Source organism: Platalea leucorodia (genome assembly GCF_965183815.1).
Source record: "Platalea leucorodia genome assembly, chromosome: 9".
NCBI lineage: Eukaryota > Metazoa > Chordata > Aves > Pelecaniformes > Threskiornithidae > Platalea > Platalea leucorodia.
This window is the reverse complement of record NC_138831.1, coordinates 29,569,950-29,596,147: the sequence shown is the minus strand read 5'-3', so window position 1 is coordinate 29,596,147 and position 26,198 is coordinate 29,569,950. Positions and strand designations below refer to the sequence as shown.

At 39.8% G+C, this 26,198-nt stretch overlaps 1 protein-coding gene across 1 annotated transcript; it reads right to left on the bottom strand.

The window, feature by feature from the left end:
• Positions 1 to 107: 107 nt before the first annotated feature.
• On the bottom strand, positions 108 to 23,837 carry REC114 (REC114 meiotic recombination protein; the record flags this gene model as incomplete). The annotated part of the gene is made up of 6 exons (XM_082321304.1): positions 108 to 269; positions 3,164 to 3,226; positions 5,089 to 5,304; positions 9,434 to 9,517; positions 23,087 to 23,176; positions 23,691 to 23,837. The coding sequence occupies 6 exons, from the start codon at positions 23,835 to 23,837 to the stop codon at positions 108 to 110; spliced, it is 762 nt and encodes a 253-aa protein (XP_082177430.1).
• Positions 23,838 to 26,198: the final 2,361 nt, after the last annotated feature.

Here is a 26,198-nt window from a genome sequence, read left to right as displayed (position 1 = left end):
AAAAAAGGTGTGAGGCTTTTTCAAATATTTAATCGCACTTAAGCTTGTGTTTCCCGAGTGCTGGGTATCCTGGAGCATGCGTTCCTGTGGTAATAAGCTGGTATTTCTCAACCTTCTGTGAGTCTTTTCAATTCCTTCTCCACATCTTCCACAAAAGCTGGAAAATTCTGATCCATAAGACATAAGCGAATGAAGGGCCCCAGCTCCTGTGCGTGCCACACCGAATGCCGATACACAAGGGGGAGCTCAGACTTCTTTTCCAGCACAGACTGCAAAAGTAAAAAACCAAAGGTGTTGCACTAATCTTGGACGTAAAAGGTAACGTTACACGGTTTGCGTAACGATGCAGCTACGTCAAAGCTTTCCTTCAGTATTTAATAAAGATGCATCTGCCTTTTTATTAATGCTGTTTGAATGCTTTCAGTCAGATGATTTCAGCATGTACTTTTTTCTCCGATACCCAGCTTCAATTTGAATAGTTTTTACAACACTTTGAATTCCTTTGCAATTGTTTAAATCAGAAATGCCCATTTCCTGGGTAACGTGGCTTCCTCGTGAATACCCATTCTGTGTAAAAGAAAAGGAGCCTGCATGAAGCGTATGTACTGCCACTTTAATTGTGTAAGGATAACCAAGTATGTAGTTCTAAGCTCTTAATTTAGCAAGATGTCTTTTAGAAGTAAATTATTGGGCTTTTTAAGAGTTAAACCATCCTTTTTGTGCCCATTTAATCCCCTCCCCCAACGTCCTCCCTTGGCATGGGCAAACTAGGTGCATCATGTCACATTACAGTGTAAAACTTGTGGCAGCAGAGTGGAAGATGTACATCATCATGCGCTGAGGCTGAGGAAGCCCTGACGGCCTCCCAGCATCCATAGGCGATGCCGCTCTCGGCCATTAGATGATACACTGCAGAAATGCACAAGTCCAACGGACCGGTAGGTTACTGGGCAACTCCTGAGCACTTTCCGCACTGCTGATCCTACGACAACAAGCTGAAGCAGCTTGACTAAAACTTTTTATTGTGGCGGGCTGCCAGCTTTCCTGCTGGATGTAAGCCACATTAAAGAAACAGTTACTTCACAGTTCAAAGGCCCTACTGCAGCCAGGGCTGCTGCTCCTTGTAAACAGTGTTATTCATAGTATGTGTTAATGACCAAGTGTTAGCACCAAAATTTTTCCATCACTGGGGCTGTGAATGTTGTATAGACCTCACTGCCCACTCAGCCTTTCACTTCCTTTACTTGTCTGTGCTGAAGTCATTAAAGCTGCAGCATCAGCTACGGATGCTTTTTGGATGCTTTTTGGATGCTTCGAATGGGAGAGCAGAAGCAAAGAAAATCACTGAAGTGCTGCTTTCATGATGAGGTAAGTGTGATGTGCAGAGGCGATCCAAGGCGAATGGTGGTGTTACAGGGCAATGCCTAATGCTAGTTAGTCTGTATCTGGCTTTAAAAAAATCTCAAATGCCTAGTTTGGCCTCTCTTTTGATGATGCGCTGATAGGAGAGGCACAGGCTAAACCAAGGCTCTCCATCTGGGAAAGTCAGAATTGCTGTTCAGTCAGGCCCTCGCTTCTGCTGCTTGAACCTGAAACAGAGCTTGACAACTGGCAGATGGGTGGGCATGCTGACAGCTGGAGCATAGCTGTGTTTCACTTGTGAGGGGGGGAAAAAAAATCAACCCTTAATATTTTTGCTGGTCTTACTGTTGGTTTACACTGCAGTATTGCTCTTTTTCTGGGTCATGCCATAGTCTTGATTGGAGAAAAATATCTTTAATCATAAATTGAAGACCATTAAATATCTTTTAAAAGAAACTGCAAGAAAATGCTTAAAACCAGTGCTTCTGCTAGCTTCCTGAAGTGGTGGAAAGGGAGAAATTTAACTCCGGAGTGTTCCAGAGCACCAGCTGAAAGGGTGTGTTTCTGAAGTTCAAGTGGGGAAAAGAAGTTCAGCGCTGAGCAAACTTTTATGGCAAGCCTGAGGGCCAGGGCATGGGAGACCCAGCTCAGACCACAGTTGCGTTAAGCTGACTGAGAAGCAGAAGGGCAAGTAGAGGAACATGTAGGAAACTACTACAGCAAGGAGTCTTTTTGTGCTGGGGAATTTGTTAGTAATTGAAGCGAGATGAATGTGTACAGCAAATAGAGGCCTTGCTGGCACAAAGCTGTTTGAAGCAGGTATCATGCTCCTGTGTTATACAAGGACCACAGAATAGCAGTTTCTAGAAACTAAGTTGTTCTTCATAATGTTGGTGCTAATTTACACTTCCTAGTATTGCCTCTTAAAGCAGAGATTGGTCATGAAAAATAGAGTTGCTAAAGGCAAACTGTCTTGTTTGATCGCTCTGACTTGTCGATGTGCTCATGCTGCATTGTACGAGGGCAGGAACAAAATTGTTGGAAACGAAACAGCAGGGTGTGGAATACAGCTCTCGCCACTGAGGTGAGTACAGGGAACTCTGCTTTCTGAAAACAGAGGTGTTTAAAAGGCTTTTTTGGCTTTAAGAGAGGACAGATTCATAACAGGGAGCAGAGGAGTTGTCCCTTAAACCACTGATGTGAAGAAACATTGACTTGATCATCCCATCAATATGGAAGAAGGGTAAGAAAGACCCACAGCAACTGCACAAAAACAGAGGTTGGAGAGAGTAGTTTTCTCCTCAGTCATCTGATTCTGTACTGTCCCAAATTGATACAGTAGACAAGCAACAGTCAACTTCCAGTTATTTTTAAATATGGCTTTACCCTGGCCGCCTCAGTGAAGCTGTTAATTGAGTTAGGGCATCTTTTGTTGTGGATCAAGGATGCTTGATATTTTCAGGCTTAAGCTATGACTGCAGAGGTTGTTTCTGCAGAGTCAGAGAGCGACAAAGCCATTTATTTGGATGTGACCTCTGCGTATTTGTTTGCTCTCGGTGTGGTGGTTTGTTCTTATGCAGATGGTGTAGTTACACCATGAAATACCTGGGTTTGCAGCTTATTTCCTAGCTGCAGGCCATTACACAAGATCCTGTGGTTTTGTTGGTATAGAGGATGGCATCCCGATGTTCAGTGGAGACAGTTACCAGATGTTTACAGCACATGAGATGATAGCTTGTGCTCTCTCTGCGCCTGAGAGATTCAGTTACAGGATCTAAATATTAGATTATTTTTTTTTTACCTGCGCTAGCTGTGTTACAGATCTTCTTTCTCCAAGGCAGGAATCTGGTAGAGGCTCATCTGGCTAGAAAATATCAAATGCAAATAAGGGCTTGTTACCAAGCAGAGTGTGGGTATGTGCAAGGAGGGAAGTAGTTCCATTTTTAGAGATAACGGGAAGAGAATGTGCTCAGCTACCTTATGCAGTAAAAAGGCATCTTTTTATGGAACCTGAATGCACATCTGCTCAAGTCTTTAAAAATGAAAGACATGAAATAATGGGCCTGTAGTTAAACTGTCATGTCTAAACTAAGGTAACTTTTAAACTACTTACTGGAACTAACTTTAAAAAATGCTGTGTATGAATGCTCAGCAGGAGCATGCTTTTTTCCTTCCCATGGGTCGCATCACAGAAAAGATGGTTTTAAGTTGTCAATTCTATTTTCTGAGCAAGGTTTTCAGTCTTAACTTCTGGAGAAAGAGTATTATTAATACCAATAGTACAACTGTTGGTGTTCAACAGCATTCTGCCATAAAGTACGGTCTTTATCTTTCATTCTTTGCTTTAGCTTATCAGGAAATGAGCAAAGCCCAAAGTAGAGGTAATCTGCTTAAAGAACAAACAATAAAGCTTGAGTATCAGCTGTTGAGGGTTTCCAATATGCCTTCCTGGAAACGGTGCGAGTCAAATTAGCAATATGTTTTTTTTCCCTGCACTTTCTCTACCAAATATGATTCCACTGTCCAGTAGAGTGGGACCTTCCTAGATTATATCATGAAAATGATGTAGCTGAAAGCTTTGATATTCCTTTTTCAGGGCTCAATCTTGGTCCTGCTCTTTTTATCACATACCCAAGAGCTATCCTGGCTAAGTTAGCTGCAGGGATGCTTTTTAGAGCTGGTAAATGTGATCCTCAGGATACCCAAGAGAGCATATATTTAAGAACTAGTCACCCTCAGAAATATTATCTGCCTTTGCCTTTTCCAGTTACTTTAGGTCTTTGTCTTGGAGAGGGGAAACATTCTGTTCCTACCCTGAAATTGCTTTTAAATGTGTCAGGTTAAGCTCAAATTGATACAATTGCTATATTTACAATTATTAACACTGCAAAACAGGAGTAGGTAAACACAAAAGGGAGAACACAATTCATGGTTACTTAAATGGCTCCAATCATTTTTCTTACCCTGTATAATTTATTTGAAAGTCTGCCAGGTGGTTCCCAGCAGTCTTAGCTGAAAACCACACTGATGAAATTGTAGACATTTTTTTTAACTATTCAGCTCTCATCCTCTGCCCCCTCTTCTTGTTTATTAACCTCAGCAGAAAGCATCTGAGTCTTCCACCAAACCATACAACAATCTGACTGGGAATTGGTAAATAACACTTGGTTGTAGCCTTCACTGCCCTATCTTTTAACGGTTAGTAACTTCCTATGTTTGCCTGAGCCCTGCATAAACTGTTCTCTTCGTTTCCAGGGTGCCTAGGTAAGGAAAAGTTCAAACCCGAGACCAAAGCTTTTTCCACCTATAATCTCATTCCATATGCTTGCTAACATTCTTCCTATGATAACCTGACGTGTATATTAACCTCAGTTATTAGTGACCTTCTGGAGGCCAAAACGAAGGCATCTGATTGCTCTGAGGTATATTACGATAAGCTTGAGGAGATAGAACCCCTTTTTCTACCATTGTTCTGTTAACTTTTTTTCAGGCCCACTAAGAAAATAGGAAGACGACAGCCAGCTTCAGCAGCTGACTTCCTGAATAACCCTACCCCTGTTCACTAACTAGGTTTCCCTGCATGTAAACTGAATTTTTGGTTTCCCAAATCGTACTCCATAGAGATGATCTCATAGTTGCAACGAACTTTCTCCAGAAGTAAAATTTGTCATTTACAGATCTAACACTAATAGTTGATTATTTTTCTATATGTTCTTGTGTACTTACTATATGTAGTACTGATGCATTTTGTTCAGTGTCCTGCACTTGATTTTCACCATTAGCCAGCTGATGGAGACTGTGATAGAGCTGCTGGCTTTGTTCATCAGTTACTTGAACTGGTACGTACTCTGCAAGTTTCTGAACGCAATTGCAGCAGTGTTCCAGCATCTGTTCTTTTGAGTCTCCACCAAACTGAACACGAAACATGCGGCATTCATTCTGCTCAAAAACCAAAGAGAAATTAAATTAACTGTGAATCCCCTCAAACTGTTTTGATTTAATTAAATTCTTATTTGTTATAGTTATGAAGGAGGTGATAAATTTTTGGATCACTGCACCAACTTAAATACAAAGAAACAAGTTTTCCCCGCTGTGTCTTCATTTATCCCAGCAGCTAAGCCAGAAGACTATGATTCCCAGTTTGAAAATCAGTTGAAAAAAACCAAGAAAATGGTAAGTGAGCAGGGCCACTTGTCAACTAATTAAAGGTCTAGCCAAGTGAATAAACCTTGCCACAACTACAGAGTTTTTACACGTACAGCAGGCAAATTAAGTTCTCGTTGCTGCAAGTAGTATTCTACAAGGATATGCCAACTCTGAACAGTTACTTGTGACAAAAAATGAAATTACACTAAAGTAAGCAGAAGTTAACTTTGGAATCTAAACTAAAAGAACTGTATGTTCCATTTAGGATTTACGTTACTCTCTGCATCAAACCCAGCCTTCCCTACCTACCTGGTGTGCCTGTGCATAGCCAAACATACAAATTCAGCTTGGCACTGCAACTGAATGCTGCTGTTCCTTGAATAGATGCTAACACAGTTGATTAGGAGTGAAAGAAACTTAAAGGCATTACTTCAGTAGTGAAATAATACTAAAAATAAATAAAAAATTGATAGAATTGACCCCCAGTATAGGTCACTGTGCTGCATCATAACAGATTTTTTTTTTTTTAAGTACATGAGGTCCAGCAAATTGCATTGAAAGTGAAGGACTGAAGAGTCTGTCGTGCCTGATAAGCTTGTCCTAAGCACATTCAACTGATGTAAGGCAGATACATACTGAATGCTCTTGTTAAGGGAGAGAATTAATGGGACTTTCAGTCTGATCTTGACATTTCAAATTTTAAACACAGTTAAAGTACTAGAAAAGGAAGTTTTCCTTGGACCAACCTAGCTTATTTGAGTCTTCATCCTTCTGAGATATCAATGTCAAAATCATTTTTTTAATGACTAGGCGTGCTGCTAGACTGCTGATTACAGGAATACAAGGACATCTTTCACTTCAAAGATTTTTTTTGTCTCAAAGATGAGCTAGCTCTTCATGACAGCCTGCATGTTTACATGCACGTTATTTTAAGATGCTTGTATTGCATAAAATGAATTTTAGGCCATTGTAAGCATAAAAGCTTGTCTCATTGTCTTTTAAAGGGGAAAAAAAAGTTAAAATAATACAAACTGTAGCACTCATTTTACCAGTGCCCAGTTACATTTCCTCTAATTAACTAAGATGCCAACTTAACTGGGTCAGCTTCACATAACCAAGAACTGATTTGTGGATATGCCAGACAGGTGAGTTCTCATTAAAATGACAGAAAGGTAACTTGCATCTTAATTTGAATTCCTTTTGGAGACTTTCAAAGAACACTTGTTTTAGTTATCCCCTACAATCCCCGAATCAGTTTTCAGTCTGAGCTACTTGTATTGCCCTCTGCTTTTTCACAATGATGGTTAAATACTTAAGATTGCAGTTAGACTTTGTAAATTAAACATTTTTCCTTTATGGAAAGAGAGAGACCGCGCTCAAATTCAGCTAAGATGATGTCAAGTTTTAGCATAAACTGAGTACTGGGCAGTAACCCCTGAACCATACACGAGCTGAAGTATTAAAAAACGTTGAGGTCACTTGGATCATCAAATTTGCACCTCTTCCCATTCCCTGGGGCAATGGGGTGAGCTCAATAAAAACAGTATGAAGGGAAATGACTTACTAGCGGAATATTAAGAATGTTTGACTTGCTACTGTTTACAGATTGTTTCATATAAAAAAAACTTTTCATACACAGAGGCACATCAAAGACTAATGTGAGGTAAGTGATTACTAGAGATGAAGCTGTATGAAGTGCAGTCACAGCCACGCAGCTGCTTCTTTCAGCGAAGTGCAAGACACAAGTGTTCATCTGACAGATACGGCTTCTGAATTAGACACTTGTGTGCTTCACTGAATAAAATTTCCACTAGTACAGCTGCGTTTCAATAGTGATCCACAACAGGCATCTTTTCTACATGTCTTGTTCCTTCAAGTATATTAACACCAAGCTTCTCAAAATATAGTCTAGAAACTCATTCTGCTAGCTAAGAGTCCTCAGTGCCCTATTAAAATCGTATTTCTTAAGAAATGAGTAAATTTCACTATAAACGCAACATTAATGGCTTACAAAAAACAAGGAGTACAAGATAAACCAGAAATTATAGTGTAATATTTAGTTGTCCATGCTCCTCAGTTGCCCTGTGCACTCAGATATAGGAACTGGATTTTGAAAACCTAGCTTGCTTTCCTCTGCTTAAATGGCTTCTGCATGATTCTTTCCTTACTTAGGTCTATCAGGGTTGAGGTGTAACCCCTCGCATGATGTGGCTGGCTTCCTGAATTTTTTTAAGTGTTTTTGAAGATTAGCACAGAAGCTATACACACTGAGAGCCTTTAAGGAATCACTTCAGCTACAATTTGGGATATAAAGTAGAGAAACTATATGATAAGACCACTGCAGTGCTACTAAATCCAGTTTAAGTCATGGGAATTTATGGTAAGTAAACATTTAGATGCACCAAATTCATTTAAGACTATGTTAATATTCCTCCTTTTCTGAACTGTCCCTCGGAGCTTTGTTCAAGCCTCAAAGTGATTGTGATGTTGATTTTATGTTTGTTGTGAGATGCAGCAGAATCCCTTAATGCTGTGCTGCGTAACTGGTTCTATTAACTGTGAAGGAAACTGATGATCTACTGATTCATCAGAACTAATTACTGCAACAGCTCGATAGTAGTCTTCAGTGATACTCCACGTTTTATACGAATCTGACAAAAATCAGAGAGCAAAGGCATTACGGTTTCAGGCAAGCATCACCCATGAATTTAAAATTTATGTAAGTTTAAGATACTTATGCAGTTCCTAGTGCCACCATTAGAATAGGCTTATTCTGAAACAAGATGAGTCCTTATATTTAAACAATGTTTATTATGCCTCACATCTGCTTTTATCTTGCAATTAGCAAGGCATTCTCCCCTCTGCAGACTATATTGTTTGGTTTGTAACATCCTATGAAGAAATATTTATGCATCTTTAATAAAAGGAATCAGATAAAAGACTGAAATACAACTACACAGGAATTTTTACTGTTTTCAGCTACTCTGGATATTGCTATTACCTGCAATTGCAATAACCCAGTCTGTCCCAGAGTTCCTGCCAGAGGAGAATGCCAGAACATCTCAGAATGCTTGAAATGTTTTTATGCCCTAATAGTTCTGTGAATAGGGCAAAGAGTTAAACTAGCAGCTACTGAACAAGGAGCTCGTCATCTTTTTCCAGAATTCCTGTTTTTATCTTAGAGATGAATTCTCTTGTCAAGTAGAGATAGTTAAACTGGAGGCAGCTGTGTCTGCTGAAACAACAAAGCCTAGAAACTATCAGGGGAGAAGGGAGAGCTCTTCTCATTTTGAAAGAGGCTTTGTTTCTGAAAAACCTGGTGAGTGTTCAGTGTAGATGAATAAGAAACTTCTCGGAGTTCATCTAAGAACAAAGAAAAATGAAATTTATACATAAGTTAGTAACACGCAAGTGCCGTTTAATTATTTAAAGGCTGACCAACCACTTTTCATGAGATCTGAGGGTCCCTTTCATTGCCTTGAATACCAAATGCCTGAATCACCAGACTGCCACTACTGTGCCAGGTGTCAGGGGCCACAAAATGGCTAAATAATAGTTTGTTCAGATACTTTGTTTGCCAAACTGAAGTATGACTCATAGATAGCATGCTTTTGTACCTGTAACAGAATTGCTTAATCTTTTTAATTGTTAGCCATGGCAGATAGATTCTAAAATAAATACCAGTCTAGCTGTTTTAGAAGCTAACTCTCAGAAAGCAGTCTAAAAGACCTGAACATTAGCAGTTACAAAAGACATTAAGATGATTCAATCTTTCTTGTTTAATAACTAGAGTAAAAAAAAAAAATCTTTTAATTTATAAGACAATTTGCAGTATCTCAGAACATCTGGTTTAATTTATCCAATATTAAGAAATCTTATACAGAACCGTGTTAGCATTAGAAATATTAAAAGCAACTCAACTTACCTTTGACTGTGCACGAAGCAGCAGGCAGTCTGCTCTTCTTACTATCTTTAACCACTTGTGGGAATCAATTAATGAAAAGCCTTCCTGAAATAAAGCAGAACACAAACTACTTGCACAGCAAACATGCAACACTCAGAAGTACACACTTAAGTTATGTGATGTAATTTAATCCCTAATGAAGATTAGTCATCTGCATACATGCAACTTCTGTATCTGTCAAACAATTGCCAATACGTAATTTTTACCACACTAGGAATTAAATCTGAGTCTGTAGCTCCAGTAACAACACTATGTCAAGGTACATTCTAATTTCCATATATATTTTACGTTTATATTTGTGCATGTTATGAAAGCCTCCAAGAAATGCATAATAAAACAGCTGCAACAGAGCACTTTAAATTCTTCTGCATCCCATGAAGGTGCCCGAGAGGGCAGCAGAGGGCAGGCAAACCTGAAGAATGGGACAGCAGTTAGTTTATCTAAGGCCCAGATAGGCATTTTCTCCAGATGGAATTCAGGTAAACAAGAAGCAGCTTTGATAACTTGATAAAGATGTTTTTATACTCCAGTTGCATTACCTGTCAGCCTCTTCAAACAAGGCGGCCTGCACAGTATTCTGTAAAAACACCCCAGGAAGCTGAAAACACCATATAAAAATTGCAAGGCAATGGACTGTCTCTCCCAAGGTATTTCACAGACTGCCACATAGTCATTAGTTACCAAAGTTTAGGGGGAAAAAAAACTCAAACAAATTTAAGGGTAGGCAGGAAATTACCTAACTGTTTTATCTGAACTCATAGTGCTTTCAATGACCATGGCTTTTCGCATAGGCTGCTTTTCATAGGTGTCCTAAGGGTCAAGAACCACAAGTCATGTCCATCCTGCACCGCCAGCAGCATGTTTTTGCCAGAGGTACTATCCATCTTATGCAGGTCCGGGCTGGGAAACCATCTGCCATTCTATTTTGGTACAAGAAGTCACTTTGGTAAGACACTGCTCTTGTAATGTGCTGGCACTGGCTTTGTAGTGTCATGCAGCAATTGCATGTAGATTATTAACTGAACTTTTACAAGAGAAATGTCTAGCAAGCATTGAAGAGTTGAACCAAAGGCAAACTGGATCACAGACACACAGCTAATCAGACACCTGCTATGGTGGACTCCAGAATGCAAGACAGCATGCAAGTATCATTCCCAAAAGATTTGGGGTCAGAGGGAGAAAAGAGTTTCCCTCTGCACTGTAAAAACAGGTGCTGACAGCAGGTAAGACAGGCCAGTCACTTGCAGCATGTCTGTCTGCACTGAGCACTCTCAAAGTGTCTCAAGGTAGGACTTGCTACGGTGTGAAAAGCCTCAAGGTCAAAATAGAAAGACTTCACTTTGTGACCGATGGGAAGTACCAAGCTATCCTACACTTTCACAGGAATTAGTAAAGGAATCTGGCTCCTAAGAAGGACAAACTGCAAATGATAGACCTCACAACAGAAAAGAGCATCTGTCTTGGTAAGTCAAGTGTTCTCCAGCCATACTACATGATGCAATTAGACTGCTGAAGCAGTGGAGCAGAAGGCTGTGTCCAGCATGCTGAGGGCACCCTCCTTCCACATACAGACAAAATCCTCTCTGATGTCAAATAGTAGGAAGTCTCTGAAGAAGGTCAGTTTGTCGTGTAGTCTGAATTTGTGTCTGACACAGTAAAGGAAGCCTGTGAAATACCCCTACTCCTCTGTACACCTGGCATTTTAGCATCCCTGGCTTTGCGGCGGTGCAGTTTTAGCCTCTTTTGACAGACCTGCCCAACAAGAGCCTGGTATATGGACACTAAAGTTGGGGTGGGGAGGGGGGAAGAAGATACTGAGCAGAATGCCTGAGAAATGAGATTAGATTAGCAGGCTAAGAAAAGAGCACAGCACTGGTAGAAAACTTCTAGAATAAATCAGTAGCGCTTCACGTGTCATATTTTCAGTTGCACCATAGAACATATTGCTTTGAAATCTGGCTAAGGACATTCATAGCTGTGCAGAGTTTGGCCCTCAAATATCGTTTAATGCTGAAAATGGAAAAGCATCAGCAAGTTAAGCTAGCGACTGTGCACAGCAGAAAGTTATGTCAAAGGTCAAGAATTTCAGTCATGCCAACATCATGGAAATAGAACACAGCATCTGCAACAGCAAAAAGTCAGCATTAATTGTGCATATGCATTGCAAAGAAGTCTTAGTACATGCCTGTACAAAATACAAAAATGCAGATTTGTTTTGTGTACATGAGAAGGACTTTAGAGGAGATGTGGAGTGACATCCAGCTACAATGCTTATCAGCTTGTGCTGTGCTCATGCTGCTATAGTTGCTAGAAGGGATCTACTAAGGAAGCAAGGAAAACAACTGAAGTTAGAGCAGTGAGGTACAGCTGACAGTGCGTTCAAGAAGGGAAACATCTGGTGGCAGAAAACATACATAGTGCAGAAGAGTTTGAATGGGGCAGGAGATGGGCTCTCAACTCAGAACAGAGAGAAAATGGGATATGTAGAACTAGAATATATAAAGCAGAAAAAATATTTTAAGCTATCCCTTCCAGAAGGGGTATATTCTTGATGTTTATACAAATAATCCGAAAGTAAATATTCTCACTCTTTGGAATGCAGCAGACCAAGTGCATTAGTATTTATTTTTGTGAAATAAATACAAACTAACATAAGGTGAATTCCATATCCGCACTTAATTCCCTCATTTAAAGCCATAAATGTTGAACATCTTTTTACTTACTTATATCGAGGGGAATATCCATACCTTCTCAAAGCACGCTGCTGACTCTGGATAAGCAGCTAGGCTGAGTCCTGGACAACCAACCAGCCTAGGACATTGTGCTGGAGTATGACAGCTGCTTGTGCCATAGGGAATTTCTCTATTGCCACTTGGTCTTCCTCCGATTCAGCTCCCAAGCCCCAGAATGCTGTTAGTGAAGCAATTCTAATATCCCTTTCTTTAACTTGTGGCCAATTGTGCTTACTCTGTTCATTTCAAATAGTTACTAGTTCTGATATACACCAACTGTTGTTTATTTAAATATAGCTCTTCTTATATTAACTCTATTTTTATAGTGTTTTTCCTTTCACTGTAAGACATAGGTAGAACAAATGTTTCCTTAAAACAATAACTGTTAAAAAAAAAAAAAAAAACATAAAAGCCAACATTTAACTTTCTACCAACTATTTTATTGACATTTCCCTGGTTGTCATCCTTTTATATGTCCTGTTTCTGAGGTAAAGAATGCTGGAAAAAACCCCAGCATTTGGAATTTTTATTTATATACTCCTAATTATTCAACTCCAAACCAAAAATTTAATTAACTGAAATTTAATTTACTTCTAGTTTAATTCACTGAAGAACAAAGCAGAAAGTAGTTCCTTTCCTCTCGCACCTTTGGTTGATTGTATATTGCCAAGTAGAAACAAATAACTAAGACTAGCCAAACCAAACAGGAAAAACTCAGTGCAGTACTTGAGCAATAAGACAGAGCTGATTTGGCACAGGCAAGCTACCTGAAAAAGGAGAGGGAATGTTTTAGACAAACTCAGGTCTGCAGAACTATTCAGACTGAACTCCACCGTTAAATTGTTTACATCGGTAACTGTCATTACAGTCAGGATCCTCTAGATTTTTCTCAGTTCTAAGCAGCAAATAAGCCCGATTTTGCACCACATTAAGAAGGTGTATTCTGTTCCTCATGGCTTTTCCATGTTACCTCAGTCAACATAGACTGTATTTATGGCTGCTTGAATTAAGACAAAATAATGACAATTTTCTCTTGTCAACATAGGAAGTTAGGCAAATGAATTCAGAGCAACAAGAAGGAAAACCACAATAAATCTGTCCCTTGTTCCGTCAAGAGGATCTCTGCCAACATCCAAGAGCTAGGTATGGGGTAGATCCTGGAAACTGCATGGCAATATATTTAGATTATAGTCCATTTCTGCATTTCTGGAGATAATGAATTGACTCTCAATCTGCACTGGACATACGCACTGACGGAGAAGAAAGTACTAGTCCCTCCAGACTGCTGTCACCACTGACAGAAATACAGAGAACAAAGCAGGTGTGGTCACTGTTCCCTTTGAGCAGGCACCATCCACACCTGATTTACAGAGTTGGGCATTGCTGAGCAGTACTGGGCATGAGCAAAGACAGATGGCAGTATAAGATTTATCAGGAATATAGACAAAAAGGCAACCTACAACTGGGCAGGAACATAAGACTTCAAATGTTTACAATTTGAAGATATAAATGGCAGCGCTTTTCTAAGTTGGATCATTAACCTTCAATCATGCATATACTCCTTATGTCATTCTCCAGGATCATACTTGTGAGAACACTGTCTTAAAGGAAAACAGTTTCATACATCTCTGTCAAAAAATCTAAGCCTCTCAGAGGGAGGACCCTGAGAAGAATTAAGATGAAGCAGAAAACAAAGCAAGACAGTTGCCAAATATTTTAGAAGCAGGCAAGACGTGACCACACCTTACATGAGGCAGAGAAGCCAATAATGCTGGTCTAGCCTTACAGTCATCTAGTCCGTCATTAATTGGGAAATGCTTTTGTTCTGATTTTACATTTCAGCATTCAAAAAGCTGCTGGATAATGAGGACTATGATCTATGCTGGAAAGTATTGCATATTATTTATGAATATTTTTATTATTGTATCATCTAGAAACCCTATGGTGCTAAGCCACGTATGAACACAGGAACAGATTATCCATTTTATGTTAGATTGCAAGGCTTTTAGGCAACCCAATATTAACTAAAAAATTAATATCTATTTAAGAAATGTTATTTGTGTAACAGTTCAGCTATGATGGCTTACATCACTGAGTTTGGATTTACTCATTCATGAGACAGATGTTTTCAAGTGACATTGAACCATGTGTAAACAATAGCTTAGGAAGGAAAACTTTCTTTTTGCCACAAACATTATATACTCTGCCCTTAAATTACAACCAATATTAAAAAAGACAAACAAAAACCCAGAATGCCACACACAAAGACACACATTCTCTAGTTTTGGCTGCCACTTATAACAAGCTCATGAAATGCAAATAAAATGGTTTGTTCTCAGAGTTCACAGTTCAGCATGAATGTATGCATTGTATAATGTAATGGACTATGGAGTCAGCTGGGCATCCTGCAGACTGGGAATGTGCATTTGCAAGAAATGATGAGTTCAGCATGAGATCAAAGGAATTTTATTGTATTAATTTATATCCCAGAGCATAGCTGCCAGAGTGGTCCTGTCTGATAACTGAAGCAAGATGGCAGAAGAGAAAAGCTAAAGACCTCAGACAACATCCCACTTGCCCCGTTCTAATTCAGGCTGGGCAGCACCATAGTACAAAATTACCCAAAAAACACAGCAATCTTCTACTTGCAAAGGCCATGCTCAGTTTCCAGGGAGGCACCTGTGAAAGTTCCTTAATCCAATCATTTCCCAAGGTAAGCAGAGCAAAACTAGCACAGTTCCCCTCACGATGCCTTTGCAGGGCAAAAGAAGAGACTTGAGAAAGCACTTTTGTGGGGAAGGTTAAGATGCTCTGCTGCTCTGAGCACCCCACCTGCAACCTCATGCAACACTGCACAAAACCAGTAGGGATGGCTTCAACGACCTGCCATTTTCCCTAGACAGAGAGAGGCACTGCCCAGTTACTGTGTCATCCTATCAAGAACTCTGCTCCATGGGTCTGCTCACCTCACTGAGGATGTAAGATACAGTGAAAATTCTTTTCAGAAATAATACTCACTACCTAGATTTTAAGTGATTTGTTGCATTACAAATAGCAACATTTTTTGACCTCTATTATTCTAGGTACTACTATTACTTAACATTTATGCTGAAGAACATCTTGTTTATTCTTAGAAGTGACTAGCTGGGAAACAAAGGAATGGTAGAATTATTTCCAAGTATCTACACAATGTGGTCAATACATCTAGTAAAAGCCTGCAACAGAATAGAGAAATTGTAGTTAAGACGACTGTTATTAAGCATTATCTCAAGAGACAGTGAAAATAAGGATGTGAGAGCAGACAATCTGTAAAAGCTTGTAAATTATGTTCAAGTATTATACTGAACACTAAAGTACAGGCAAAACTGAGATGCTTTCAGAAAACTAAGTAAAATTGGGAAACGTTGTTCACAAGTATTTGCTTGAAACTTGACATATGGATTATAAATCAAATGCTTGTATATATCTGAAAAATACTGGTTTTTTTAGCTCATTGCCTTCCCAAAAGAGAATTTGAGTTGCCATTTTGCACTTCAACTTGTACAGCAGGGGAAGCAGAAAGTTGTCCCTGCAAAAATTTCCAAACTACATGTCAGTATCCAAGCATGTTCTGTATAGCATCGTTGGGAAGATAAGAGCACAGCAGAAAACACGTGCTGTATGTAACTGAGATCTTAGTGTAAGCATTAGCTGTCTCAAACAGATCTGCAGAAGATATAGAATAGGAAGTGGAAAGAGGTGAAAGGCCGAAAAAAAAAAAACAACCCAAGGCAGGCAGACAGACAGCAAACTAACCGGAATAAGGAATAAAAGGATGTTAAGCTCTGCATTATCCTTTTGCATGCAATTTTTTTTTTTTTTACCCCCAATCTCTTAAAAGCTGGATTTTACATCTTGCTATTAAGCTTGTTTGATTGTGGAAAAGAACACATCAGGGTTGAACTCATTAAACAGAGTGCTCTGTCTCTACAGAGGCAGGAAAGCTAAATGAAGCAGCAAATGCAGGACGAACGCAGCCACCCTTGAGACAACCATGCCCAGGGGACACAGCAACCGATGAATGTCTTTGGCCAAAGTGCAAAGTGTTGGGTGCAGGAGCACATGCTGCCAGGTGTCAGCTTTCTAGAAAGAGTTCCCCGACATGGGTACAAACTACAGCCCCTTGAAGGAGTGAATAGCAAAGATAAGCCCCTAACCCAGGATAAACCTTGGTATTTCATAGTAAGAACCTGAATTTTTTTTTTTCCAAAACTACACTTCAAAACAGTGACACTTGACCAGGGATCTAGGCAGATGAACCGGATACTCATGAGTTTAGCTGGCTGAAGCTCTTCAGGGCAGCCCATTAATAAGTCAGGTTAAGCAATTTCTTCTTTAACTCCTAATACAAAATATATACTTCCCTAAATCGATACCACATGTTAAACTCCAACTTTAGGGTAAATACATTTCATTAACAGATATCACTACTCTTTAAAAACTATTCCAATAGTTGGCTTTAGAAGAATTGAGGCAAGCAAAAAATAAAGATCAGAACCCCTTGAAACTCTTTACTGGTGCCAATCACCAATACATAATCATTATACAACAGGAATGTATCATTATATCAAACATAAATAGGGAAGCTAATGCAGAAAGATATTCAGCTTGTCCAAAACAATTGTGTCAACAACACATATTGAAATAAACAAATTGAAATTTTTGAACTACAATTGTGGTACTGAATAAGTCAATAAAACTAAGATTCCTTCTACTCTTTCAAATAGCAATCATAGGACCTTTAATAAAAAAAACAATCTTTCTCTAGCCTTGCAACGTACTACTGCTAAGCAGCATTAGCAACCTGCTCACTTCCCTAGGTTTCTGTCCAATGTCCTCGTTTATTGCACAGGGACCTTTGTCTACCCAAGGCACTGTTGTGAATATGATCTCAAAAATTGGGCGCATAAGTTTCAGGCACTGCGAAGAGAGCATCAAGAATACCAGAACGTCTGCTGAATGCTTGCCTAATTAATGAGGTTAGAATCTACTGTATCCTAAGCACTGTTAGCTTATTAGAAGTCATGAGGGGACCAGGAGGGCACTAAGGACATTTACTCCACACTTTAAAAGATCAGGTCACAAATCAATTACTCTGGATTAATTTTATCCTATTAAATAAGTCCTCTTCACAATTTCAATTTGTTTAATTTGTAGGATATTAAGAATTCTAGCACCAGAATTAATTGCATTGAATAAAACACCAACATATAATTTTCATGACGTGCTGATTCAAAGCAGGGAAAAGAAGAAAGAGTTGTGGTAAACAGAACATGATGTATCTTGAGAATATGGCCAGAAATTGACAGAGATGCTGTTGAGATATTCCTGTTAAAATTCCATTATCTACAGTACAGAAGAATGAGATTTTTCTACCATAAAATATGCAGTCTGTTAGGCAACACTGCAGCAAAGCCAGGTCCTAAAAATATGTTATGTAATTTAATTCCAAAGGAAGAACTTTGTTTAAAAAAAAAACACACCACCCTTTGATTCGCATTACACATTAAGGATTTTTATGTTCCACGCTCTGAAGTTCCATTTACCCTCCTCTTCATTTTATTTGGCTGATCACAAGTAGATTGTATTTTAAAAGGAAAGCAGTTGTTTCCTTGTTAAGATAGTTTCAAGTATGTCTCTGGCAGTGTCATTAAAGAATGTTTAAAGTGATCTTGAAGGCATACCCACTCCTCAAAAGTTTACCCATTAAAATAATTAATTTGTTTTCTTTGAGCAACTCATGGAAACACTGAACATGTCCACAATTATTTGTTATGGTAGCAAGGAAGTACTTTAATGACCAGTTCTGGAGCATTCTCAGATACTGTAATCAATTGTTTCAAACCTACAGCACCTCAACCACACAGCAGTGTATGCAGCACAAGGTATTTACTAATCTGCCTGATTCAGAAGTGCTGAGACTCAGTGCATGCACTATAGCATTCTTTTTGGCAAGAAAATAGTATTTCAACTTCCATTAGTGAAAAGACTGCTAGAAGGGAATTCATTAAATATTCTACTATTTTATTGCTCATTAAAATAATACTGTAGTCTACCGCATGTATTAGAAAAAAAACATCAGTTGTTAGGATATGTGAATATTTTATTACTATTTTATAACTGTTCTTCTTACAAGTGGATCATAGAAGAGTCATAGTCTCACTTGGCTCTAAATAGCTAGAATTCTTTAAGAAAAAGAAAAGGTTTCTTAACACTCCTGCTTTAAGAAAACAAAAAGGACTAAGAGAATACATAAATACATCCATTATAGAGAAAATATTCTGATATCAAGTCAGGAACACTTGAATATTCTTCCTAGAATGGATCATGTTAATCCAACCATCAATGAAATAAAGATTTCTACGCAACCTCAGTTTTGTGCAAATGGAGTTGTAGTGAAAGTTGTATGTAGATGAAAGGCAGAGACCAAAGAGGATTCACTAAGTAAATAATTTACACAAAAGCTATCTCCTCTCGTTTTCACACTGACAAGAGAGTATGTTACAGAAAACACTTTATGTATTTTCCTATTTCGTAAATGAAGTGTTGACATGAAAAAAGTTTGATGAAAGAATCACGAAGCAACACAACAAAATACGCCTTCATCCAAAAAGGTATTTGTAGGGCCCATGCTCACTAAAAGAGCAAGCATTGGGAGCTATTACTAGCACATTGGCCAACCAAGATTAGTTTAGCAGAAAACTAACTCTGAAACTGATCAGCACTGAGTTCAGGCAAGCATTAGTTCAGTTAACATCACTGTTCACTGCAGAAGAATGAACAAAGAAAAGTTCTATGTGAAATACAAAACAGCTGAAGTCTGGAAGTTCACACTTTTCAGTATGTGACTTTGATTTTTTTGCTGGACTTTTTAAAAAGCAGCCACCAACAGTATTATCAGCATAACACAGAGCTTGCTGGCAGCTAAAAAAGTTCATTTTAGCTTTTGTAAAATGTACGCACGACTGAAGAACAGATGCATTCTTTCATCTTCCTAAAGAAAATAGAAGGTACAAGCCAAGATAGCTTGCGTCTATTAATGCACTGATTGTACTACATTATATCCCAATTTTAAACTAGAAGAGATAAGAATATATCATACTACCGTATTGCCTGTTTTAAAAGCATCCAATTAATGTTTTCTTTGTTACAGATGCCAGATGAAAACTAACTTTTTTTTTTTTTTAAACTGTTACTTAGAATCATCATGTTAAAATTCTTGGGGTGGGGCAAGAGTTCCTGCTCTATCATTACTGCTGCAGTCAAAAAAAAAAGTTAGGAACGTTCACCACTGAATAAATTCTTGGGTTTAGTTAACGGTTTAGTTCATTCTTGGATTACTGTTAGAAGCGAAAAAATCCCTTTATTATTCACCCACAGAAGTTTCACAAAAATACAATGTAGTTAGGAGATAATACAAAAACACAATATAGTTATAGTAGAGTTCAAGTTGAGGAGGAAATTAATGGTGTCCCTGTGACACAGATCTGGTGCCTCACTGTGTTCCTATGCAGAGGTATAAGGTACAAAGCTACGATAATAGTTATCCAGTTCCCTCAAAACCAGGAGCCTGTAGTACATCAAAAGGTCTGAAAAGTAGGGATTAGAAGATAGATCAAAAGACTAGACATCAACAACTTAAAGGATGCAGTTACTACACAGCAAGAAACAGTTCTGCAAGTACCTGAGGGAATTTCAATGCAAGTGAGTAAGGCAGCACGTACATGTTAGAGAACACCTTGGCAATGAAAAGGAAATACTCACTAGCCCAGGCCAGCAACTAGAAATGAACGTACACAGCAAAACCGCGAGCTGAATCATCCCAACAATTGCAGCATTCTATCAAACTTGATACATTCCCTCTGGAGCAGAAACTTTCACATTATCCTCTGTGACAAACTGTCCATTATAATGGACCCCCAGTGAGAGGATTTGGTCTGTGACAGATTCAAAAGAACTATGTACTTAGTCGTGCAAAGCCTGTTTAAATATTGTGACAGGTTTCTGACAGCTCCTGAGAGCTGGAGACTAGAGGGAGATAGAACGAGTAAAATTAACCATTTCTACAGTCTGATTATTTCTACAGCAATAACATAGACTGCACAGTATTGCAACTTTTTTGTTATATGGCATCTCAATAAGGAGTTTGCAAAACTTCACCAGTGGCCTGTGCAGTTCTGGCTAGCTTTGAGGCTACTGCATTGTAAGCAGCTCCTGCTGTCCAGATCCTGTTGTCAACAGGCCTTAGAAGACTTCTGTCCAAAGACCATGGTGTAAACTGTCCTTGGACGATGATACTGAGTTTCTAGTGTCTCTGCCTGCTAATTGAAGAAAACCATTCAGAGATCCAGTAATGGTCATACTTACTTTGACATCAATGCTGTTATCGGCTACTGGCCAACAGCGTCACTGCCTGTGCTGTCTTTTTCAGCACAATCCCTGTGCATCACCTTTCTGTGTGATGATACTGGCTGCTTTACTAAAGAGATTCCACAGACTGTTCTTCAAAGCCTGAAAAGATACCTGTAGATTGGGATTGTCCCAGGAAAAAGAATTTTATCACTGCATATCAGTCTTGCATAGTGCTGGGAAAAGGGATGCATTTCTGGGAGCGCATGTGCTTAAGGAACAAGCCTAAGCAGTAACACTAAGCCAGATGTGCTGGACCAAATCCCTTGTAAACAGGAAACCTAACATAGTTCTGAAGATGCCCACCCACGTTCAGAACAGGTTGGGTATTTGCTAGGTTTTTCAGCAAGTCAAGTATGTTTAAGAGGAACGGTGGGAGGAATACAACTGCTCCAGTCTCTGAGAAATATAAACAGGCATAGGGCATGTTGTACCAGTGCACTTCACACTAGTTTACTTCTGTATGCACAGAACACGCCTGCAGCTCGAAGAAGTGCACCCAAAGGAACTGACAGTCAGGTTTTAAAATGCATACGACACCAGTTGTGTATACCTTTTCTCTAACACTTAATAAAATGATGGCGTTGGCCTTAAGGTTGGTATAGAAGCATGCCAAAATAAATTTATTTTAAAAAAAACACACAACTTTCTTTTTCTTTTAAATTGTCATTATTGGATATCAGTCACATTTACCAAGCGTGTCTGTTCCACCTCTATTTTAAACTATTCTTAGGCTGTGATCGTTACTGCAATATCTTCGTGTCTCTTAGAAGCTGAAACAGACCTGATAGATCTCAGAAATTCCTCATCTGGCATTTCAAGCAAAGCAGCTGCCTGAAAGCTTCACTAGCCACTAAACCCAAGAGCTGCAACAAAGTGCTTTTCTCAGCCAAGTAGTTACAAAGCTTTTCTTGTACTTCCTGCATTCATCCCTTACGACAGCACACTTTTATCTGCCCGTTGCTACTTGCCAGATTCAGTCTTTGCCAGACGCAGTCTTTGAAGGGCTACAGCTTTTGTCTGTGCCTTTTTCGCTCTTTAGTTAGTTATTCAAACTTACTTTCAGTTAGCCTTTATATGGTTATTTCAAGGACATTCTACACAGTAATGTAAGCCTACTAGTTACCTAAACAGTTACAGCCGCCTGATTGGGACACTGAAAACACAACCAGCCCCAGCGAGGCGCATTCTGCACTGATTCATTCCAAGCAGAATTTGGCAAGAGATGGCAGCAAGTCTCATTTCAGCTGCGCTTCTTTTAACTACCTGGACTTTCAATTACGCCATCCCTTTTTCTTATTCAAGACAACTGCTGAAATACTTTCCCTCTTCCATTTTTACCTTGTCCAAGAACACTCAACTTCTCCTCACTAAATATGTGAGCCAAATACCATGTCTTGTGTAAGGGGTATCCAGACTGAGAGCTGACAGCTCTCTGTTAGCTCATTCATTACCTATTCAATACTCTCAACACACTCACAGGCCAAAAAAATTCAAGGGTATCCTTGGATCTCCCCCTATACTTACAAGATATTTCTGTAAGTTTAAGACCTTTTAAGAGGCACAGCAGAAACTAATTTATAAGCTTATACATATTTAAAGCTACAACATACTCTCTTACATATTCTGTATTAAAAGAAAAAAAGTCTTTGTTATCTTAATACTGCAGCATCTTCCAGTGGCTTGTAATAGCTTTCTAATATATTTACCAGCCAATTCCTACTTGTTATCATCACTGAGTGTCAGCGATACGCACTGAACACACTTGATTCCACTTTCCAGCACAGGCCTTCTCTGTCGAGCATCAAACCAACTCCTTCTCGATGGAGTGTTTCTGTTAACCTCTTCAGTGTCACTGTGAAATCTTTACAGTTTAGTAGTTGGTCATGCTTAAGTACAGGCTACAGGAAAATCAGTTGACACAACTCTGAAGTTGTTATTTTGTCTCCATGAATATAACATGTATGTTAGATCACATTACCCAACACAGAAAAAAACGCATACCCTTTGATAAACTAAATTATCAAAATCAAAATACTAACAGGTCACTGGCAAGAAACTAGCTGGATCATACAGCAAATCTTATAGGGACTAACAGTTATATTTTTGTCTATTTCTTAACAGTGTATTTCTTCTGTTTTCTTAGGCAGAAGAATCGTGAAAAAAACAAATGCATATCTTTCAACCCCAGCAGCACTTAGTATTACATCTTAATCTAGATTTTTAGAGCCACAGAAGAAACACTTCCTCAGTATGAAATAATGCATTTAGTGTTATTCTGATAAAAAGAAAGCAGCACATGAGAATTACCATGAGCAGAATAAAATTGGCAGTTTCCTTTTAGTGGGAGAGAATATGAAGCTGAGAAGGGAAATGAAGTTAATACCAATGCTAACATGAATGGAGAAACGTGCTTTATACATGAGAAACTTACCAGTACTGTTCGCCCTTGAGAAATAAAGAAATGGCCAGATACAACAATGGTAAGGATAAGATGTCCTGATTCTTCATTTGATTCAAAAACCTTTAAAAAGATAGACAAAATAAAAATCTAGCCCTGTAATCACATAATCTACATTTTCCATTTATAGTGCAAAATAAGAGGTTTCAAAGGTCAGTGCTAGAAGTCAGGTGTATAATTTACCTCTCAGTAATGCAACTTGCCCTCCACTCCCTCAGACAGGAAGCACATTTAAGAATTTTTTACTAATTATAACTCCATATGCAGATTTAACTACTTTAAACAACCATCTGGACTCTTCCAACTTGATCTATAGTTTTTAATACCACAGGTCACTGCTGAAGGAAGGAATAAAAAAAAGTGGGCCGCTGACTATCATGTCATTGATGTGTTTACACTAAGAATGCATAAAGCAAAATCTCTCCTGATTCCTGCATTAGCTCTGGACTTGCAAAAAGATACCTGCAAAGGCCTCATTTATTACTGCTTGCTACACAGCGGCCTCCTAGACCCCAGTGGAGCCAGTTACAGCAAAACCAAACAGCCACCTCCCCCCCCGCCCCCGGCCGCCCGTCACCTTCCAAGAGGAGGTGTTTTGCCCTTCATCGTCGCCGTCCGTCGGGGGTAGGAAGCGGCCGTAGCGCTTCAAGGGCCACGTTGTGGCGCTGCCGAGGAGGGAGGCCTGCCCCGGCTCAGAGCTGCAACCGCCGCCCGCCACCGCCATCCCTACCCTGAGGGGACCGCAGGACTGCGGTGCGCAACCGGCAGAAGCACGGCGCCGGCGGCGGGCAAACAGGAATTGAGCGGGAAGCAGGAGCCAATAGGAGGGAAGGGAGAGCGCGTGGGGAGAATTGTTCACCAATCAGTGGGCGGCAGAGAAATGAGAGCCAATGAGGTAGCGCGCTCGGACTCGCGCTGGTCTTTCTCTAGCAGTCGCTGGCACGCGGCGCTGTGCTGTGGCTCCGCTCTCCTCAGCCCGGTGCGGTCCCGCCCCCGTTCGAGGGTGCCGCTTCTCCGAGGGGAGCGCGGCTACCGCTCCCGCTTCTCCCAGCAGCCTCCGGGTGTACCGATGTGGCGGGCCCACCCGGAGGTGCTGAGGGAGTGAGAAGCGCGGGCCCCGGGGAATGCGCGGCTGCCATTTTGTGGGGGCTGAGGGAGCGAGCTTGGCACTGCGCAGCGCGAAGGAGGCGGCGGTGTAGCTGCCCCCGGTCCGCTACTGCGCTCAGTGAAATGCCTGTGGAAGCCGGCCACGATGTCAGCGTGCGTCCTTCCTCAGGTGAAATACGTCAAAGTCCCTGTAGAAAGGTTGTCCTGAATTCTAAATCGCCTTCTCAGTTCTTGATGCAAGGTGCTGTGCTCACTTCACAGAACTTCAACAGCACTTTTGTGGTGCCTGAAGTGGGAGCTGTGTTAACTGTCAAAAAGCAGCTTGATTTTCAGTGCGTGTTGCCTGTTGTTAGCCAGCCCAGGTTTGTACAGCTGGATTAATAAATCGAAATTGCACTTTTCTCCTTTCCCATTCTGCTTCCTCTCTGCTATTAGGTTGCTCCTAGAATTTTGTAATACTACACTTTCTCTAGAAAGAGTGATGGTGAACTGACTCACAATAAGACTGCGTTTAGGTATTCCATTTCTAGTACATATCTTGGCCCATTAACAATAAAAACATGTGTTAGCCACTCAGGGTCACTGAGGGGGCATGAAAGAGCCAACCATTCAGGAAGATGTGCATGAGGGTCTACTGACCTGAACCAACTTAGGGATACCAGTCACTGCTAGCCGCTGTTAAATCATCTGTGTGCTTGAGGGTACTACACCAGTAGCTTTAATCCCAGTTCTGAGCATTGCCTACTGCCAGCAGCACGTACTTGACCAAGATGAAGCTTGGCTAAATAGTCATACTTCTTAAATTAAGCAGAACAAAGCATTTTATGCCAATTTTTTTGCTTTCTGTTACCATTATGGTTTGCATTTATGATGCTGGGTTGGCTGATATGAATAAGGTTAAAATGAAACGAGTAACTACTGTCTCATCTGAAATAAAACTTTCAGGTACAAGGTTAACCTATTACTTAAACTGCAGTGGTTTAATCTGTTAGAAAGTACTAGATCAACATTTATATCCTGTGTCCGTTGTGTTTTTCATCTGATGTTACACCCCGAGAGCCAGATTAACATCTGAGGAACTATTTCCATAATAAAAAATTTTACAGTGGTTTCAAAAGGAAGGTGTTTATCTGAACATTTTTCGGGTAGGGAAGCACAGGCAGAAAGGCATTAAATAACTTGACAAGGTCATCCAGAAAAATCAGTAATGAAACAAGGAATACAGCGTGGGCCTCCTAGCTGCCAGTTGCCTGCTCTAATCACTGCTTCCCCAGGAGGATTTCTCAAATTGCGCTTGTCAGACATTCAGAATTGGCCTGTAGACTTGGGACTTTCTTGGAAACTACAGAAGCAGCTGAGAAAGATAGTATGAGTACATATATTGAATCTATTTTCCCCTAATTCAGCTAAAGTTGTGTGGAAAATGGTTTGTTTGCGGTATCTTCTGGTGTCTCTCTTCCAAGAGTGATTTCTGACATGTGCTAAAGGCTTCTGTAGGAGGAAAACAAAAGCTCAGTCTTTTACCAAAACATAAATTTCAAAATGTGGTTTCAAAAGAGGCAGAAGTAAACCAAGAGCATTGGATAATCCCATCAAATCCTTTAAAAATAATGCATTATTGAAATGGCATATGAAAAGAAGGAATTATTAGGGGGACATAAAGCCAGTCACCATGTGTAAAAGGCTATACAAATTCTTTCCTTTACAGCTTCGTTAGGGCACCTCAGTCGTATATACAGTACCTGCAGTTTATTTAGACCTGAAGCTCAGCCAGCGCAACTCAACTGTGATTGGGCAGATTCCCATGCTACTCTAACCTAGACATACCAATCACAACCATGTTTAGTTTGGATGCTGAACCTTAAACATGATGCTGGCACCCTTTAATTGTCTGATCATATGTTTTTGCTTGACTAGAGTCTACTGGTTTGCTTTTAGGTTTTGGACATGAATGCATTACGTTTTTACACGTGTATAA